Here is a 21,769-nt window from a genome sequence, read left to right on the forward strand (position 1 = left end):
TGTGAAGTATGGGGGTGGGTCAGTGTTGCTGTGGGGCTGTTTCACTTCCAAAGGCCCTGGGAACCTTGTTATGGTGCATGGCATCATGAATGTTTTGAAATACCAGGACATTTTAAATCAAAATCGGTTGCCCTCTGCCCGAAAGCTGAAGATGGGTCGTCACTGGGTCTTTCAGCAAGACAATGACCCTAAACATTTGGCCAAATCTACACAGAAATGGTTCACCAGACACAAAATCAAGGTCCTCCCATGGCCATCTCAGTCCCCAGACCTTGTTTTGTTGGCAAAAGGGGGGTTGTACAAAGTATTAACACCAGAGGTGCTAATAATTGTGACACACATTATTTGATGTCAAATATTTTTTTCTTTATGTGGGATTTTTTCCCCACTGAATGAATGCACTTGTATTGAAGGTTGGATTTTTCTCTTTTTTTCAATTAAGGTCCCATATTATTTGAATTAAAAAAAACAATTATTAGAAGCTAAAAAACACGTCTTTTTCAGGGGTGCCAATAATTATGGCGGGCATTGTATATACTGTAGGTGAAGCCAATCATGAGAAAGGGTCTTTAACTCATTTGCTCCCAAAAACGTATAAATACATTCGATTTGTAATTGTTTCAGTGTCCCAAAAACGTATTTATACGTCTTTTATGTTGTTTTTTTTTTCACAAGAGACATCTCTAGGTTCTGATGCAACTTTGCTCCAAAGCACAACGCTCAAAATCCATTTTAAAGCAATAAAACTGGCCACTGGAGGGCAGTAGCGCATTTGGTAAGAACTTATATCGTACCATGAAAGGAAATGAATGAAGAGAAATAGTCAGGAAACGGAAGTTGGAAGAAGTAAGAAGCGTGAGAAAAATGTGGAGAACGATGTAAAACACAAGGCACATGCCCCACACAAGTTCCCTAGGTGAATTCTGGTATGAGGTAGTGGTCACTACAAAAGAAAGATTAAAAAATATCTATCTTGATGAGACAGGCGGTGATGAGGGAAAAATTTACCCGTCTGCCGATACAGCCGCGGCCACAACAGCGTCATCTCTCAATTCAATAGTTTAGTTATGTGTAAATAAATTGTTACTTTGCTATCAAAAGCTCTATTTGTCTTGTTGTTTATGTTATTTTGTAGAAGGAAAACATTATTCAGATGTTTGTGATGTCACAAAAGCAAAAAATAGCTGTGTTAAAGTCAAAGTTATGTTTGAAATGTATGGTTTTACAAAAAGCTCAATTTCTGTTTTTTTCCATCAGAGATCTGAAAATTGCTCAAACTAAGCTATTTTCTAATGCTGATTTCTAACGAATGGAAAAAGATATGAACTATCTTTTTTTTCCTGCTGAAAGAAGATAGTCTAATCTTTCTTTTGGTGGGTTCCATGTTTATATAGCAATAGAACAGAATTTTCTGTGGGCCTTGCAAAATCAGTCAAAATCCAGTAAAACGGCCGGGAGCGAAGGGCCTTGCTTCGGTGAAAATGGCTGGGAGTGAATGAGTTATTATTTAACGGGGGACATTTGCAAATGTTTCTCCTCCTTGCATCGTTTATGAACAGTGGCATCATGGGAGCCTCAAAACAACTTTCAAATTAGATGAAAAAGATTTTTCAGCAATGTGATTTTGAGAAAGGATCCATAAAGTTAGCTCAAAAGATTTCAGCTGTCAGTTTCCACTGTGAAGAACATAGTTAGGGAATGGAAAACTATAGGGACAGTTATATGAAGGGCCAGAGTAGAAGGTCAAGAATAATCAAATAATCTCAGACAAACTGAGGCAAATGAGAACAGTCAAACTCAACCAACAGACCAGCTCCAAAGACCCAAAACAGAACGTTGCTGCAGGTGGTGTGATTGTACATCGTTTAACTGCCCGGCTAAATTTGCACATGGAGATGATTTTTGGAAAAGTAATGTGGAAGATGCCTTTTCTTAGGTTGAGGTATGCTAAAGCACATTTGGACAAGCTAGTGTCATTTTGGAATACGGTACTGTGGACTGATGAAACTAAAAGCAAGTTATTCGGACATAACAATGGACGGCATGTGTTGAGGATGAAAAAAGAAAACTCATTCCAAGATGAACCCTTGCTCCAAATAGTAAAATGTGGTGGTGCTTCCATCATGCTATGCGGCCAGTGCAGGTACTAACAATCTTGTTTAAAGTTAAAGGTCACATGGATTCCAGTCAGTATCAGTAGATTCTTGAGAACAGTGTTTTTTTTTTTGTTAGTTTGTTTTTAACAATGTTCAAGAATCAGTGACAAATTTGAAGTTGCGCCAGGGCTAGATACTTCCAAGACAATTCTACTGAGGCATTCTCTGGTGGATTTTTATTTTTTTTTAACTAAGTGTGAATAGGGACTATTAAAACACACAACCACACACACACACACACACAAAATACTGATTGCTTTCCAAAATGCATGCAAACAAAAGTTACAGCTTTAACTATATCATTCTCATGTAAATATGGGCATAGTCCAATGACCATCCCTAATTTCAGTTGGCTCTGTTCCACAATTGGGTGTGTGGGCCAGATGGTGTTAGCTGTGACAGCTATGTAAATAGAGTGACTTCATACAAACAACAAGCAACAAGAGGAGGAACCGGACCCAGAATACCAAGGGCGTAGGTTTGGTCTCAAAATTGGTAGGGATGCTATAACAGCATAATCTGCTTGTACACTTTTTGCTGGGGACGGGACATTAATAAGACCAAACAGATTGGGTACATTTCTCAAAAATGGCTGCTTCCGACATAAAAAAAAAAAAAAAAAGTTAACAATATTTTCAGAGGGAGAAAGTAATTTTTCAAAATGCTCGCTTCTTATTAAGGAAATCTAGAGTGGTTGTGGTTTTGAAGTTTTTCTTTTTTGTGTGTGTGTGTGTGTGTGGGGGGGGGGGGGGGGGGGGGTTAATAGTGACCCATAAAATACACCAAAATCAGCAGGAAGTAGCTGAAAATCAACAGGTAAATGACCTTAAATGGCCCAAAATTACCTCATTGCCTGGAATTGGCTGCTACTGACGGCCATAGACGTCCAATCCATTTGAACTGGGATGGTGGCAGAGAATGAACGAATGTTCATTCGCTGCCACCCTCCCAGTTCAAACGGATTGGACATCTACTAGTGATAAAATCCTTCAGATTCACAGCAGAAGCTTGTTTTTCTGTTTATTAGTTGTTTTTTTAGTTGGTTTTTGAATATCCTAGAATGATTTCCGGACCAATTTATCGATAATCGTATCGCCATATCGTCAGAATTTTGGGAATTCTTGAATACAGGAAAAGGAACACAACAACTGATGCCACAGAGCGACCTGTCAAAGCAAATCAGAAATTCATCTTGGAAGACACAGTAGTATGGTTCAATGCAAAAAGCAGAATAGCATTAGTTCGTTGGCTACGAAGAATATGTTAAATAAATAAGTAATAAAAGGGCTTTCAATGCAAAAAAAAACAGACAAACAACAAGACACTCCACCAAGTTTTTTTCTTCCGCCAAAACGGCTTATGCTTTCACCCCGTCTTTCTCGTGGATAGTGTCAAATGCCTTGATCTCAGGGATAGCTCAAAAATAAGGACACAAGCACAGGGACATGCCGGTAAGGGATATGAGAAATATAGCTGAAGCACATGTTGCTGTGCAGGAAAATGGTCCAGCCTCTTAATAAACATTAATGTTTCAATAACGCCATCTAGTGTCTACCTAAGGCGCAGTATACATTGCTTCACAGCTGCCCTTCCTCTAATAACTGACATGCAAAGGCCCCCCAATATACTCATTCATTCTCCTTCCGTTCCTTCTCCCCACGAGGGTCTCGGGAGTGCTAGAGCCTATCTCAGAATTGAACAGAACCCCCCCCCCCAATTTTTCCCCTCATATTCTAGGGACAATTTTGGAGTGTTTAATCTAGGGCTGCAGCTATCGAATATTTTAGTAATCGAGTATTCGACTGAAAATTCTATCGGTTAATCGAGTAATCGGATACATTTTTTTTTTTTTAGGTAAGGAGCAATTATAAATATACATGAGAAAACAAGATATTTCATCTAATATTGAACCATTTTCAGTCAATCAATGTCTTTATTTTCAGGTACATTGTTGAAAACAGCCAACAATTGCATCACAGAAGTGACTAGAAAAAAAAACCTTTTCAATGTTTTGATTCAAAAACTTCTATAAAAAAAATCTTATTTCTTACCTAAAATTTTCCATTACGCTTGATAACACACTAGGGCTGCAGCTATCGATTATTTTAGTAGTCGATTAATCAATGAACTAGTTAGTTCAAATAATCGAGTAAACATGAAAAAAGTAAAATACCTGAGCTGGGCCTCAAACGGTATTAAAAAAATAAAATAAGGATCTACATATGTACAACAAAAGAGCAATTGGCTAACTTACATAGCAAAAGTCCACTAGCTTAAATGCTATAAAATACTTTTTTTTTTTTTTTTTTTTACAATGCTCTATGCAAATGGTTCAGACACATATTCCCACAAAAATTGGCTAAATATACCTCTAAACTAAATTACGAATGCATTAAAAAACACTAGCTCAAACAAAAACCTAGTTTATGTTGGTCTTAACAGGGAGCAGCTGGATTTGGCCATGTAAAATGAGGCAAACTAGAGAACAGTGTATCCACCCAAATCAATACAACTAAATGCAAACACTTTCAAAAACAATTACAACGCCACTTTAATTAAACAAATACTCGACGCAGCAAAATTTAATTTGAATGTTTTTTTTTCTAATCGAATACTCGAGTTTATTGATTAATCGTTGCAGCACTAGTTCAATCAGCCTACCATGCATGTTTTTGGGTTGGGGGAGGAAACTGGAGTACCTGTAGAAAACCCATGCTGGCACAGGGAGAACATCCAAACTCCATACAGGAAACCCAGGATTGAACCCATGATTTCAGACTTTGAGGCAGACGTGCTAACCACTCACCCACTGTGCTGCCCCTACCAATTTAGTTTTATGAAAAATGTTGAGGTAGAAAGAGTAATAAATGTGTCTAACTACAGAGCAGATTTATTTGCATCATCTCTTATACAAAGTTGTCCTAACCGACTAAAAATAAGCACTATGTGACACTGACATATAGCAACTTACCACGGTGTGACAAGTGCCCAATTCCCTGTCAACTGCCCACACAACAGTCTGGCTGAAATGTTAAAAGGAAACAGTGAGAAAGGAAAGGACATCAGCACGTCCAAATTATGTAATGCTATGTTGGAATACAGCAGTTTAACTCATTCACTCCCAGCCATTTTCACTGGAGCAAGGCCCTTTGCTCCCGGCCGTTTTACTGGATTTTGACTGATTTTGCAAAGCCCACAGAAAATTATGTTCTATTGCTATATAAACATGGAACCCACCAAAAGAAAGATTAGACTCTCTTCTTTCAGCAGAAAAAAACGTTAGTTCATATCTTGTTCCATTCTTTAGAAATCAGCATTAGAAAATACCTTAGTTTGAGCAAATTTTCCAATTTCTGATTAAAAAAACAGAGAAATTGAGCTTACAAGCATACATTTAAAAGCATACATTTCAAACATAACTTGGACTTTAACACAGCTATTTTTCGCTTTAGTTACATCCCCAACATCTGAATAATGTTTTCGTTCTACAAAACAACATAAACAACTAGACAAATAGAGCTTTTGATTGCAAAGTAACAATTTATTTACACATAACCAGTGTTCTTAAGCGTACTTTAAAAAAGTAATTAATTACAGTTACAAATTACTTCTCCCAAAAAGTAATTGCCTTAGTAACTCAGTTACCTGAATGTAAGGCTACGTTCATACTACAGGTCTTAATGCACGAATCCGATTTTTTGTCATATCTGTTTTTTTGGCGTGCCCGTTCAGACTGCCTTTGTCCATTGAGACCATTCAAGTATTACGCATGCGCACTAATTCGCAGTCCGACACGCACTGAGCAAGACGACCCGCATGCGCAGAAGCATCAAAACAAATGACCACACACGCTGGCTGTCATCAGTCATTCCAGGGACATCATATTTGGCTTTTTAAAAAGAGCACACAAATAACAGACATAAATAATACCAGTTTAGGCTTATATTCAAAGTATATGGATCGATAGCATGCAAGCACTGTCCGTGCATGTCACACACACACATACGCGCAGTTTGCCCCGACTCTCGGCCGTGTAAGCAATGTTGAAATATTGCTTATATGGAGCAGACAGAAAACCGATCATTATCAGGCTCATCCTCAACCCATTTTTATTTTTTAATGACTGTTGTCAAGTCCGACCCTTCCTAAAAAGCCGTGTTCAAGGCAAGCTAGGCGCTAATAACGCACAGCTGCACCGCTACCGTGGCGTCTCTCTCGCTTTTTGATGACGTAATTGCTGCATGAATTCCGATTTGAGAGACTGGACAGTAGAGACTGCAGCGACAGTCTGGAAAAATGTGGCCCAGATCGGATTTGAACCACATACGAAAGTGACCCAGATCGGATTTGAAATGGTCCAGTTCTATGCGACTTGTCACGTTCAGACCATCAAGTTAATGCCTCACTCGAGTCGTGCATTATGACCTGTAGTATGAACGTAGCCATACAGTAATTAGTTACTTGGCAAAGTAACTGGTGATCATTTTCATGTTTTGTTTTTTTTTCCCTCAAAAAATAAAAAATAAAAATAAAAAATAGGTCACACTATGTGAAGTTTAAAAGGTTTTTGGGACAATTGGCCCTCGCCCAATTCTTTACCCAAATTTACCCTTTACCCTGAATCAACCGTTAAAAGTTGTTAAAATTGCTCCCATTATTGCATTAGTTCCCTTCTGTCTACTTTTGACATGTGTAAGTTTTAAAACTTTCATCATTTAAAGATAGATTCAAGTCAAGATTTTGCCGATTTAGGAGTATTTTAGATAAAACGTTACTTCTTAGGAAAGCTCTGATGTAGAGAACCTTCCGAAGAAGTCTACTGCTTTAAGATGGCGGCTGTTTACTAACGCATCTAGTTCCTATACTGTACATGTTGCTAACGCCGCCGTGTTTGTCATTTCGCATGTAGTTCTACATATATATGTGATATCTACCATATCTACCATATCATGTGGGCGTAGTTTGTTGGCTATCTGCTACAGTCAGGTATTATCGGAGCCACCTAGCATCGCGTTTGGTCGGCGTCACAACTTTTTTGCCTCCTCCCCACTCCTGCTTTGCTCTGTCGTCTCGGTGAGTCCGTCTCCCTCAGACTTTTCTCGCGTCATTTAATAAATATAGCAACGCATAATAACGCATGCCTTTCCATCCTCAGTAACGGTAACGGCGTTGCCAAGAGGAGAAAAGTAAAAAAAAAATAAATAAATAACGCCGTTAGTAACGCTTTTATATTGTAAAGCCGTTATTAACAACACTGCACATAACTAAACTATTGAACTGTTGGACTATTTGCGCACATACAGTGGGGAGAACAAGTATTTGATACACTGTTGGAGCGATTATTAGAAAATGGAAAAAGTTCAAGTTGACGATCAATCTGCCTCGTTCTGGGGCTCCATGCAAGATCTCAGCTCGTGGGGCATCACTGATCATGAGGAGGGTGAGGGATTAGCCCAGAACTACACGGCAGGACCTGGTCAACGACCTGAAGAGACCTAGAACCACAGTCTTGAAGAAAACCATCGGAAACACATTACGCCGTCATGGATTAAAATCCTACAGCGCACGCAAGGTCTCGCTGCTGAAGCCAGTGCATGTCCAGACACGTCTGAAGTTTGCCACTGACCATCTGGATGATCCAGAGGAGTAATGGGAGAAGGTCATGTGGTCGGATGAGACCAAAATTGAACTTTTTGGTCTAAACTCGGCTCGTCGTGTTTGGAGGAAAAAGAAGGATGAGTACAACCCCAAGAACACAATCCCAACCGTGAAACATGGAGGAGGAAACATCATTTTTTGGGGCTGCTTCTCTGCCAAGGGTACAGGACGACTGCACCGTATTGAGGGGAGGATGGGTGGGGCTATGTATCGCCAGATCTTGGCTGACAACCTCCTTCCTTCAGTGAGAGCCCTGAAGATGGGTCGTGGCTGGGTCTTCCAGCATGACAACGACCCAAAGCACACAGCCAAGGCAACTAAAGAGTGGCTCCGTAAGAAGCATATTAAGGTCCTGGAGTGGCCTAGCCAGTCACTAGATCTGAACCCGATAGAAAATCTATGGAGGGAGCTGAAAGTCCGTGTTGCCCAGCAGCAGCCCCAAAACCTGAAGACTCTGGAGAAGATCTGCATGGAGGAGTGGGCCAAAATCCCTGCTGCAGTGTGTGCAAACCTTGTCAAGGACTACAGGAAACGTTTGGTATCTGTAATAGCAAACAAAGGTTTTGTACCAAATATTAAGTTCGATTTTTGTGATGTATCAAATACTTATTTCATGCAATTAAATGCAAATGTATTATTTAAAAATCATACAACGTGATTTTCTGTTTTTTTTGTATTAGATTCCGTCCCTCACAGTTGAAGAGAACTTATGATACAAATTACAGACCTCTACATGCTTTGCAAGTGGGAAAACCAGCAAAATCGGCAGTATATCAAATACTTATTCTCCCCACTGTAACAATGGCGAAGGCTGTCGGCTGCTCCCGGTTGAATGAGGTGGCTCCCAGTAATCTGATGAGTCCGGCTCAAGATCGGTATCACTTTTTTCATCATCTTCATCGTTGGTTTCAACCTCGGGCTCAGGAGTAACGCAACGTAAACTCCACAGAACGCGTGTGGAACGACGCTGTCGTGGCCGTCACCGTCTGTCTCATCAAGATTTTTTTAAATCCTTTTTTGACGATGGTTTCGCTTTCTTTTCAAAACACTCCTCCAGTGTCGTTTGCCTTTTTTTTCCGATCGTTCTCCACATTTTCTCAAATTCTCATGCGTCTTCACAAGAGCCCTCCATCTTCCGTTTCCTGACCATTTTTCTTCACTTCCTTTCTTGGCCCGAGATGAGTTCTTACAAAATGCGCCACTGCCCTCTAGTGGCCAGTTTTATTGCTTTAAAATGAGATTTGAGCATTGTGCATTGCAGTTGAGGTGCAACAGAACCTAGAGATGCCTCTTGTCAAAAAAAAAAAAACGTAAAAGACGTGTAAATACGTTTTTAAGACACTGAAACAATTAAAAATACAACGTATTTATACGTTTTTGGGAGCAAATGAGTTAACCATAAGCAACATCCATAGACTTCACTATCAGTTGACGGGACACGGGACTTGGAACTGATCCGTAGGGGGCCTATTTCCAAAAACTTAAAATTCAAATATTTTCAAAACCAAAGCTGCTACTGACCTAAAACCAAAACAGGCACCTCCCTTAGGCATATATGAATCTCCATGAGCAGCGACATCAAAAAATTCAAAGTCGTTCCATAATAAAATCCCAATTAATTATTTTTTTCATACAAGTATAACCAAACTTAAAATGGCTTTAAAGTTCTCAAATTTTACACTAGATGCACATGAGAATAGTACCGAAAACACAGGAGGAGTTAAAAAATGTGAATAGAGGCTGTTGGGAGTTGCTCTTTTTTGTCACCTTTATAATGTGGTCACACTGATAAGAGCTACAGAACGCACACTCTTTCAACACTAGTGGAAATTGTTTATTTCCAACCCCATTGGATAATCAGGATTTGAATATTGTAATTCACAAAATTGGAAAGACCACAGTTTACACTTTTATGGGGTTGTTTATGTCTGCTCTGCTTGTTTCAATAAAATACAGAGGAGGAATCTTAGTCATTGATAATAGTTTTGGGAACTGCCTTCCTTTCAACTGGACTCAAATGTATCGACAGAGCACATTTAAAAAGACTAGTGTTCTTTGCAATAAAATAATTTGTAAGCCTAAGTGTCCACTTGGAACACTCCAAATACTGTAAATGTGAACTGCCTCGATAAAATTTTGCATTTGTTGCTTAAGATTTCAGAAGGGAGACAACACAGATAGATGTTAAAAATTTCAGTTAGTATGAGTTACATGACATTATTCGCGCAGCTACATTGTAAAATGTAGCCAAACATTGTACCATACTCAAGTTAGAGTAGCGTTACTTCAAAATAATATTATGCAAGGAAAAGTAGTCATCCAAAAATTTTACTCAAGTACAAGTGAAAAAGTATTCGGTGAAAAATTATGCTCAAGTAATAAGTAAAATTATGACTAACTGCTTGCTGTCTGATATTTTTTCATAAACAATGATATCTATTTTTTCTCAGCACAACATCTATATGACCGTATTGGCCTGAATATAAGACGGTGTTTTTTGCATTGAAATAAGACTGAAAAAGAGGGGGTCGTCTTATATTCGCGGTCTAGATATTATACCCATTCACGACGCTAGATGGCGCCAGATATCATTGACGTGATGTTCTGTCATGACAGATCTCAGCTACTCTTTTTAGTATAACCAGTTGGCATTATTTTATGGCAATGTTTTTCCTTATTCAGATTTGTTTCAAGACTACAGTTACAGTAAGACTTTACTTTGATGGTTAATGCAGTTATTGCAATTTTGTTGTTTTATCACAATAGATTGGTTTATTTACATTTCAAAAACCGGAAGCCATTCATTAACGAATGTGCTTGCACTTTACTTCACATGTTTAAATGTTCAGATATTAAGATTTGAATGAGGCAAAATAACATGCTTTTTCTCTCAAATACATTGTTAAATCATTCGTTTCGGATGTACTGTAATTTTCTGTATAAAAATTAATTTGGTGTTCAAAAAATCTTTTTTCAAACTTGAGTCTTGAAAAAGAGGGGGTCGTCTTATAATCAGGGCCGTCTTATATTCGGGCCAATACGGTAATTAACTATTATTATACTTTACAACCTATTATATGATCATATTAGGCCAAAAAAATACACAAATATCATCGAATTCAGACTAGAAAAAATGAAACATCACCCGTCCAAAGACTATGAGTGCCCTCTAGTGGAGAAAAAAAAAAACAATCCTACCAATGAAATGAAAAAGATCATATCTCCGGTTTTCTGTGGTCTATCGGTGTCAAATAAAAACTAGAAGAGAGGTTGAAGTCCACACTTTCAAGTAATGTTGACTCTATTGTCAAATACTTAAATTTTTACAGCTCTTTAAAGGGAACCTCGGAATTATAGGCTCAAATAAGCCCCAATTGTTCTTTTACTAAAATATGTTACGAGAAACACCTAAAATATTGCCACTGATTTAAAAATCTATAATATTTAGTACATATTTTGACCTACGGAGGGCGGCATGTTTTATGCGTGCAATGGACGCTCGGGGTGATGACGTAGTTTATCACTGTCACTAGACGAACAATACCGGGTTATTGCAAGTCCTTCTACGCGGCGAGACGTCCAACATGCCGCGAGTACTTACTGTTTGTGTTTTTGTAGAGTCTTTTATTACCTTTTCATTGCCTCGAAATACTTTTTGCATGTGTTTCCCTCTCATACCTTTAAGCATTGTGTTATCTTGTCGTAGCTTTCAAGCAGATTGTTGATCTGTTGACCACATTAGTCACGTTGCATATTTAAACCACCCTTATTGCATATTACTACGTTTAAGTATTTTCTTAAGGCATCTTTAGTATGTTCTGTCTGTATGCATCCAAACAAAACAAGCTGAAAGCGCATGGTAGCACTTGGGTGTCAAATTAACCTCTTCTAGGACGTTTCGCTGGTGGTATATTTTGGCAGAACACGTAAATGTAAGAGAGTAAATGTAACACTAGTGCTGCAACGATTAATCGATTAACTTGAGTATTCGATTAGAAAAAAATACTCAAATTAAATTTTGTTGCTTTTAGTATTTGTTTAATTAAAGTGGCATTCTAATGGTTTATTTTGAAAGTGTTTTATATTTAGTTTTATTGATTAGGGTGGACACACTGCCCTCTGGTCTGCCTCATTTCACATGGCTGAATCCTACTGCTCCCTGTTAAGACCAACTTAATCTAAGTTTTTGTTTGGGCTAATGTTTTTTAACGCGATGATTTTGACAGCCCTAATATTTATATATATTTTTGTGGGAATACGAGTCTGAACCATTTGTTAAGAGCGTTGTTAAATTTTATAGCATTTAAGCTTGCACACTTTTACTATGTAAGTTAGCCAAGTGGTCTTTTGTTGTACATAGATTCTCATTTATTTTTTGATACTGTTTGAGGCTCAGGTATTTTAATTTTTCATGTTCCTTATCCGATTACCTGATTATTTGAACTAACTTGTTCATCGATTAATCGACTACTAAAATAATCGATAGCTGCAGCCCTATGTAACACATTACTACTAAGGTTGTTCCGATCATGTTTATTTGCTCCCGATCCGATCCCGATCGTTTTAGTTTGAGTATCTGCCGATCCCGATATTTCCCGATCCGATTGCTTTTTTTTTTTGCTCCCGATTCAATTCCAATCATTCCTGATAATTTTCCTCGATCATATACATTTTGGCAATGCATTAAGAAAAAAATGAATAAAACTCGGACGAATATATACATTCAACATACAGTACATAAGTACTGTATTTGTTTATTATGATAACAAATCCTCAAGATGGCATTTACATTATTAACATTCTTTCTGTGAGAGGGATCCACGGATAGAAAGACTTGTGACTTTGTATATTGTGACTAAATATTGCCATCTAGTGTATTTGTTGAGCTTTCAGTAAATGATACTTTAGCCATGCCCAAATGTATGATGGGAAGTGGAACCATGACTGTGCGTAGTGCTACCAATTGATATATCATCTCTGCATTGGGAAATAACATAGGGTGTTAAGAAAACGATCAATTACTACCTTGCTTCCCCAGATCGCTTCTCATGTTATATCTAATCGTAGGGAGAGGGATTGTAAGGCTCTAGCCAATTAAAAAACAGCTCCAAAGGCTGCCAAAATTCACTCTACTCATTTTACGCTGCCTTTTATCTCTCTACAGGGTGACCCAAAAAAAAGTTTACACTCAGTTGACTGCTTGTTTAAAAGCCATTGAAACATATTTAAATAGGTTGTCATGGTTAAGTGATGCATTAAGGTCACTCAATGCAGCTGGTAATCTCTCGTCTCTACAATTCCTGTGCTTCTGCTGAAAATGAAGAAAACTTTAGCTGTACCTGAATTGCTGCGTGCCGGTCTGACACCTACTGAGATTGCAGCAAATCTGAGAATATCCAGATGTGCAGTCTACAAAGTTAAAAAGAAGCTGAAAGATACTGGAACAGCCTCACGAAAACCTGGGTCTGGAAGTGACGATCTGTGCGGACCAAAAAGTTGATTGACAAGGTGATATGTGGCCACCCCAGAGTCCAGATCTCAATCCCCTGGATTATAGCATATGGGCAACTGTGGAGGACAGTGCCTGTAAGAAGCCACAAACTTCTGTGGCAGCCTTGGAGAGGTCCATTGTTAGATCTTGGGAAAAGATGACAGCATCCTACATAAAGAAGACCTGTCAAGCGCTCCGCAGGCGCCTGGAGGCTGTTGTGACACTTAAGGGAGGACACATTGAAAAATAGAGTGTACTGTAAATGTTCTTTACAATAATGTATAATTTGTGATTCAATTCTAATTCTAAGATGAATAAACATGGCATTTAAGTTGTATTATGGCAGTGTAAACTTTTTTTTGGGTCACCCTGTGTATAGGTAAAACAGCGCCACTACAGATTGAGCGCAACAATGCGTGAGTGGGTCGTGCAGCGCATGCATTAAATGCGTTAAATATTTTAAGGTGATACATTTTTAAAAACATTAATTACTGCCGTTATCGGGATAAATTTTATAACCCTACCTTAAGCCTAAACTAAAGACTCTGGATGAGTGTAACATATTATGTCTGTAACGTTAAATACAATTAGAAAACGACTTAATTTTAAAAAATATATATATATATATATATATTAAAAAAAGGCATGGCCGATATTTTTTTGCCGATTCCGATACGTTGAAAATGACGTGATCGGACCCGATCGATCGGCATCTCGATCGGGACATCTCTAATTACCACCCTTTATGGGATAGACAGACAGCGTGGCTCACCAGTAACTTTGCTTTTTCATGTTCTTCCCAAGCCTTCCCTTTCTCCATGAGGCGCGAAGGGCTTAAATCCTCCAATCCCACCGTGGTAGCAGCCTCTTGATCACTCTGAGAGATTCTGGCCAACTGCTCCTGCACCAGCGCTTGTTGATTCTCAAAGCTGAATTCAGAAAGATAACAACTAGTAATCCGTATCGAGAACATATGGATGGATTGATGAATGGTACTAACTTTCTACGAATTTCCTCCTGGAGTTCAGTAGCAGAGTGGCTAGGAGATTTTAAACCTGATAACCATACGTAAAAATATAATGGTGCGTCCTTTTACAACATATATGATAGAACAAACAATAAAATAAACAATAGCTTTAATTAAGCCACAGTGTCATTAACAGCAACGTACCTGATGTTATGTTGTTTTGCTGAGTTGGTGGTTTCTTGGAGCTGAGAGACCCCTCAGCGTCTCTCATTCGCCTGAGAACATCTTCTGATAGCTGGAAAACAGTAAATAATATTGCAAAGTTATGACCATGAAAGAAATCTGGCCTGTACCTGAAAAGTAAGTGCTGTATTATATTAATTGCCTGTGCCATAGTTCAATATAGGGCAGCTGGTCACTCCCAAAATTAGTGTTTTTACAATCTAGCGGCATGAGTTGAACATGATATTTACTCTCAGTCCGTTCCTCATTGCGTCCCAAAGACCATGCTGACTGTGTTTTAGTTCCGCTTTACCTGGTATATTTAAATAATCGGAATTTGGATGTTTGTGAATGGTTTTCGAATCTTCCATGGCCGAATCGCGAATAATCTAACAATCTGAACTTCCGCACTCCTCTAACAGATGAGCACCCTATGCTCATAGGTTTGTATCATTTCCATCTTCATTTCAATGATAAGTGTCAACTTTTTCCCTTATTTCACCACCTGCACTAACATTCTTGGAACCCATGTTGATCTCTCTCACAAGAAAATTTAACGTAAGTCTGTCTTGCGGGAAAACAAAGAAACTACGGCGCCGCCATAAATCGTCGTATTTCAAGCATTTCGTCGGATATAGAAACAAATAGCGAGTCAAATTTTACGTTGGATGTCGAAAAGATCGTGTCCCGAAACAATCGTATGTCGAAGGACCACTGTACCTTTTCTGTTTATTCGTTGAATCGTTGTTTTGTAGAATGTCCTAGAATGATTTCCTGACCATTGTTGTATCACCATATCGTAAGATCATTGTTATCAGGAGCCTTGTATCGCAAATTGTGTCGTATTGTGAGGTAACCAGAGGTTCCCACCCGTTATATACAGTAACTAATAATGTATGTACAATCTTCAACTCCCTTGCTTCTTTTTTTTATACAGTATATTAGTGCTGTAACGATTAATCGATTAACTCGAGTATTCGATTAGAAAAAAATTAATAAATTTTGCTGCTTCGAGTAATCGTTTAATTAAACTGGTGTTGTAATGGTCAATTTTGAAAGCGTTTGAATTTAGTTTTATTGATTTGGGTGGATACACTGCCCTCCTAGTCTGCCTCATTTCACCTGGCTGAATCCAGCTGGTCCATGTTAAGACCAACATAAGTTTTTGTTTGAGCTAATTTTTTTTAATGCATTCATCAAGTTTATATGTCTATTTAGCTGTTTTTTTGTACGAATATGTGTCTGGACCATTTGTCAAGAGCGTTGTTAAAAAGGAAAGCGTTCTATAACATTTAAGCTAGCGGCGTTATGCTATGTAAGTTAGCCAATTGTTCTTTTGTTGTACAGAGATCCTTATTTATTTTTCTATTTTTCTTTTTTCACCCCACTGCCGGGGAGTTCGGGGCTCCGATCTCATGTCGCCCCGCTCCTCGGCGTCCTCCTGCCTCCGCCTTCCCCTCTCTTCTCTGACTGGGTACCCGCCCTGTGCTACGTCGCAGGTCACTGGCTGGGCACTGGTGTATCGGCTGGATGTTGCCTGCTCCAGCGGGGGACCCTGACCTGCCCTGGGCTTTGCAGGCCGCTGGGGGTTCCGTGGCGTGCCGTGCTGGTTGGGGGGCTGCGGCTGTGGCTTGTGGGCCGGGTGGGCGTGGGGTTGGTGGTGTGTCCCCTCTTGCCATCCCCGAAGGCCGGTTGATGGGTGCGCGGGTCACGCAGGGGACCACCCTAAATCCCGGGGGGGGGGGGGGGGGGGGATCCTTTGCTGGGCTGCGGGAGGAGGGATGGGCTGCACTGAAAGCCCACCGCCAGCCCGCCCTCCCCGGGCTGGCTGAGTGGGGACTGTGGACCTAGGTTGGCGCCCTCGTAGTGTCTCCGCTCGTCTGCGTGGCTGTCCAGCGCTTGGTGGGGTTCCCGTGCGACTCGATGTGATAGGGCGCGCTCGGGTGGTGGGTGCTGGGGCCGGGAGTGGCGATGGGGCAGCGTAGGGTCGTTCACCAACAGGCTTACACTCACAAGGGATTCACACGATTATTGGGTTCGAGATCACAGAGCTGATTTGTGTACACTCTACCCCTTTCAATCACTTAGCTTATAGACTCCCCCAACCCTGTCCCCCTCTTTCCCTGGTTAACCCTTGAGAGTCGAAGGATGCGCCGGCGCGTCCTCAGCGCACGTCGTCTTTGAAGCGCCCTCACGTTTTAATTACGTCACCCACATGCCGTTGGTTGGTCTCGTTTTAAAGTGCGGAAGTTGCGGTTTACTCTCGTTATTATTTGAAGTCAATCGGCCAACTAAAACGTGAGATATTGTCATTTAAGTTTTATAGTTTTATTGTCCTCTCAAAAAAACATTAAAACGCTGCATGGATCATTTGTTTATGTCTATATTTCCTTGTCTTGTCCTTTTTCAAAACGGAACCTCCATGAAAAAAAAAACACAAATCAAACGAACCCTTTCGAAGTCACAGTGGAAGCACAAAATGCGTGTTTTTTTTTTATAAATATAACTGCCGTGCGAGGTTCCACCGAACGAGAGGGAGGAGTGTTCTGAAGCAGCGAGGTGACGAGCGACGGCCGTTTGGATCGAGCAGCGACTTTGTGTGACTTTGAGAATGAACGGAAAACTAAATTTAGCGCAAGCAATTGTGCTTTTTGATCAACTTGAGGAAGAGGATGGTCCAAATTCGTCGTCATCGTCTTCTTCGGAAGAGTCCTCGAGTGAAGATAGTGACGGATTTGAACACGTGGGTGACGCCATCGACGAGCAGAGGTAAGCCAACTCACTTTTTTTTTTTTTTTATGCTGAAAAAGTTTCTTTTGAAAGTTTCTTTTGATATTGCAAGACAAAGTTAATTTTGATGCAATATAAGTGTGTGTTTGTGTATATAATAATGTGCATATCAGATCAAAGTCGTATGTGCACTGTGTGTATCCCAGGCAGGAATTTATAATTTGTGGTGTTCTTCTTTCTATATGAAGATTAGGGATGTAGCACATATTCAGCTATGGTATTCTTTCTATTGTCATACATATAGATTTCCATTATTATTTATTGCTGTATATATTTTTATTTTATACTTTATTATTTTCATAAATACTGACTTTTTCCATGTACATTTATAGTGACAATAAAAGTAAAGTGAAATGAAAATGGAAGGGTGGAAAGAGGACCGACACCCCATGGAAGTGTGGGCTGTGTGATGTCGCCCTGTGTCTAATTCCAGGACGAAACTGCTTTTCGGAGTGGCATGCCTGAACATTTTTTAACTTGTTTATTGTAAATATTTTTGAAAATACTTTTTTTCCCCAATGTTATATATATATATATGTATTTTTTTCCCACAATCAGTCTTCTCAATTTGTGTATATAAATGTGTGTTCAAGAAGCTTGATTGTGTGTACATAGTTTTCATCAGGTGATGGGCCGCAATACCTAAACTCATAAAGAGATGGCCTCTAAACACTTTTTGTGTTAGATGGTATATATTTTTTCATTGTTCTTCACTGTTTGGTCTGCTGTATATAACCTGTTTTGACTAGAGCATGTATAAAGGCAAAAAACGCCTATGGCTATACCTGTTGTTTATGTTGAATTGTCAAATATAAGACTATTTATTCTAAATTTTTGGGGTTGAATTTTCATCCTAACATGTTGAATAAATATTACAAAGTTTCAAAACGGTTCGTTACGCATGTTTGGTTGTCAATTGGACGTCAATATTAAAAATTTTGACAAAACGATTTTGGAATTTTTGGTCTTTTTGGGCCCAAAATGATGATTTATGATTGGTCAGTGAAGGAAACAACAGTTTGGGCATGAAGTTCAAGGTGTCACAAAAAAAGGGACCAAACCAGGCCATTGTAAACAATTCTTTCTTTGAAATATAAAGGCAACTTCAAAGGCATGCAAATTCAGACAAAATAGGCCCAGACCTTAAAGGGTTAACAGGCCCCCCACATGGTGTCAACCGGAAATACATCTTGCTGACAATAGCACCAACATTTTAGTAGTTAGTGTAGCCGTTCAATGTATTTCTTGTTGTTGTTTGTTTGTGTTTCTTTTCTTCGGTTCCCCCATAACCCTTTCCTGTTCCCTGCTTTGTCATAATAAATGAGGTATGTTGAATGATCACAATGGGAGTAGGGCTGTCCCAAATGACTAATTTTCTCCCGATTAGTCAGCCGACTATTTTTACGATTAGTCGACTAATCTAATAATTAAACATTTAAAAAAATTTTTTTTTTTACTAATTTAGCAATGAAATTTTGTTGACGCTTATCAATTCACAAAAAAAAAAAAAAAAAATTGGAACACTTAAATTATTTATTACAGTACAAATAAACACGTAAATAACAATAATATATCACAAATAAACAATGAGTTCATATGCTGATAGAATTAACTAGTGTAGAATCCCGATTGTATTGTATTGTATTGATCCATCCTTGATGTAAACACACAAGAGCTACGGTGCACACAAATAAAACAACACAATTAGAAATTAACAAAAACTTTTCACCTTTTTCCTTTTAAACCTTATTTATATATCAATGAATAATTGCCTATATGAATAGCCTTTACCTTAAATTATTACCTTATAGTGACAATCTCTCCCTTGAGTGCAATCATTGTATATACTGTATATATTTATGACCTTTTAACCTTATATAATTTTCTATACCATAAAATAAACCATAACATGAAATAAACCTTTCAATTAGCATCAAGAACAATACTAATAGCACTTATAGGCCCATAGTCAATGAAACATTATTTAGTAAGGCGACAGCACCCTCTGGTGTATAAAAAAATGAAAAAAAAATTACAAACTGGGTGACGGCACTTGAGGTGTTTATTCACGGCCGACGTGCAGCCAAGCTTGGCATTGAAGAGACAGGAGAAAAGAGTGTACCCTCCTTTGTTTCTTTGAAATAAGTCAATGTTTTGGACACTCCGGTGCGCATTTTTTTGGCTTTGTGCTGCTTTCCCCGCTTACATACAGAGCATCCGACATTCTGAACTTTCCACGCATATATTTTTTTAACCCTTCATTAACTGTCGACGGGATGTTGTGCTCGTCGACGGATTTACGTCATCGATGACGTCGACTATGTCGAGTAGTCGGGACAGCTCTAAATGGGAGTATGTCATACTCTCAATGTGAAACATTAAAACTGTTTAGACCAACCGGGCTTCCATTCTCCGTGTCAAACAGCTGAACAGGACAGGTTTTAAAAAAAAAAAAGCGTTGTTAAAAGCGTTTTATAGCATTTAAGCGAGTGGCGTTATGCTATGTAAGTTAGCCAATTGTTCTTTTGTTGTACATATATCCTTATTTATTTATTTTTCTATACCGTTTGAGGCTCAGCTCAGCTATTTAAATTGTTCATGTTCCTTATCCGATTACTCGATTATTCGAACTAACTAGTTCATCGATTAATCGGCTCCTAAAATAATCGATAGCTGCAGCCCTACAGTATAGCCAGCGGCCATGCAAGAAAAAGTTTGAACACTACTGATATAGCAGAAAAAATATTGTAAAAGCTATATATGTCCGTTTATTTACAGCCCCTTTTTAATGTTTAAGTATACAAAACAAATGTACTCCACGCATGCAATGCAGCTCAAAGCCACAATAACGGCATGACAGGGTACTTCAATGCATGGTATGCACAGCGTCATTTCTTAATGGTGTCAAGTAGCAAACAGCCAGAGCAGCGGGTCTCATTGAAGGGGCGTCTGAGTACATATGAGCAGGTTCACGTGAGGACACAGAATCCCATAAACGAGCAATGATTAACGTCAAACCTATACAAACTGACAAAAATTTCATAGCAGTGATAGTTACCTTCACTCCTTCAATAACCGTGACCTTCTCTTCTTCGTCCATTCCAAATGACACTTTCCTCCCTGTGCTGCCATTCCCTCCCATAATGAATACCTTTTTGGTGCTACTTAGCTTGAGTGTTATTTTGGTTTAATTCTGTTTCATATCCTAACAAGTAGACATTTATTTGGAAGACAGCGGCTGCACCCTGCCGCCCGCTATCGCTGGTCAAAACGGTCCAATCAAGGTCACTGTGCCCCCCACTATTCTCAATGCTAATTGGTTGGAAGATGAAGCGGAAGATGGGAAATGTAGTCGAAAACTGTAGTCCGCTTTTTTAACGATTACGCTATAACAGGGAAATTTACCATTTTTACCCTTTTAAAAAATATTAAAATTCCATTTTTTCCAGCTATCAATAATTGTGATGTTTTTATAGTTACAAATATATTTACAAATCAATACAATGCTTCTAAAAACTAAAGTAATTAAATCAAAATGAATAAAAACAAATGCATTGCATACCATTGACGGCCATTGTTTAAAAACTTTAAAATTAGGGCTGTCAAACAATTAAAATTTTTAATCGAGTTAATCACAGCTGAAAAATTAATTAATCGTAATTAAGCGCAATTCAAACCATCTATAAAATATGCCATATTTTTCTGTAGATTATTGTTGGAATGGAAAGATAAGACAAAAGACGGATATATACATTCAACATACGGTACATAAGTACTGTATTTGTTTATTATAACATTAAATCAAAAAGATGGCATTAACACTATTAACATTCTCTTAAAGCGATTCATGGATAGAAAGACTTGTAGTTCTTAAAAGATAAATGTTAGTACAAGTTATAGAAATTTTATATTAAAACCCCTCTTAATGTTTTCGTTTTATTAAAATTTGTAAAATTTTCAATCAAAAAATAAACTAGTAGCTTGCCATTGTTGATGTCAGTAATTACACCATGCTCACTCATGGTACTAACCCATAAAATCAGTTGGACCCAAGCGCCAATAGAGGGCGCCAAACACCAAAAAACAAATAACAAGCGGACATTTGGGTACATTGTGGTCATAAAGGGATGGACATGGTCAGCAACAATACTCAGGTAGGCTGTGGGGTTTCAACGATGCTCAATTGGTACCAAGGTGCCCAAAGAGGGCCAAGAAAATATTCCCCACACCATTACACCACCACCACCAGCCTGAACCGTTGATACAAGGCAGGATGGATCCATGCTTTCATGTTGTTGACGCCAAATTCTGACCCTACCATCCGAATGTCGCAGCAGAAATCGAGACTCATCAGACCAGGCAACGTTTTTCCAATCTTCTATTGTCCAATTTCGATGAGCTTGTGCAAATAGTAGCCTCAGTTTCCTGTTCTTAGCTGAAACGAGTGGCACCCGGCGTGGTCTTCTGCTGCTGTTGCCCATCTGT

At 38.8% G+C, this 21,769-nt stretch overlaps 1 protein-coding gene across 6 annotated transcripts in view; it reads right to left on the reverse strand.

Annotated features, from left to right (window-relative positions):
- LOC130921645 (MICOS complex subunit mic25-a-like) overlaps window positions 1-20,562 on the reverse strand; it is a 153,220-nt gene extending 132,658 nt beyond the window's left edge. For all 6 annotated transcript variants that reach the window (XM_057845771.1, XM_057845773.1, XM_057845768.1 and 3 more), the window contains exons 1-4: window positions 20,343-20,562; window positions 14,477-14,567; window positions 14,306-14,360; window positions 14,078-14,234 (exon numbers count right to left, since the gene is read on the reverse strand). In XM_057845771.1, the coding sequence (XP_057701754.1) occupies window positions 14,078-14,234; window positions 14,306-14,360; window positions 14,477-14,567; window positions 20,343-20,426 (387 nt within the window). In that variant the 5' untranslated portion in view covers window positions 20,427-20,562. The remainder of the gene's footprint in view (window positions 1-14,077; window positions 14,235-14,305; window positions 14,361-14,476; window positions 14,568-20,342) is intronic.
- Between the last annotated feature and the right edge of the window lie 1,207 nt (window positions 20,563-21,769).

This window comes from Corythoichthys intestinalis, chromosome 9 (genome assembly GCF_030265065.1).
Source record: "Corythoichthys intestinalis isolate RoL2023-P3 chromosome 9, ASM3026506v1, whole genome shotgun sequence".
Taxonomy (NCBI): domain Eukaryota; kingdom Metazoa; phylum Chordata; class Actinopteri; order Syngnathiformes; family Syngnathidae; genus Corythoichthys; species Corythoichthys intestinalis.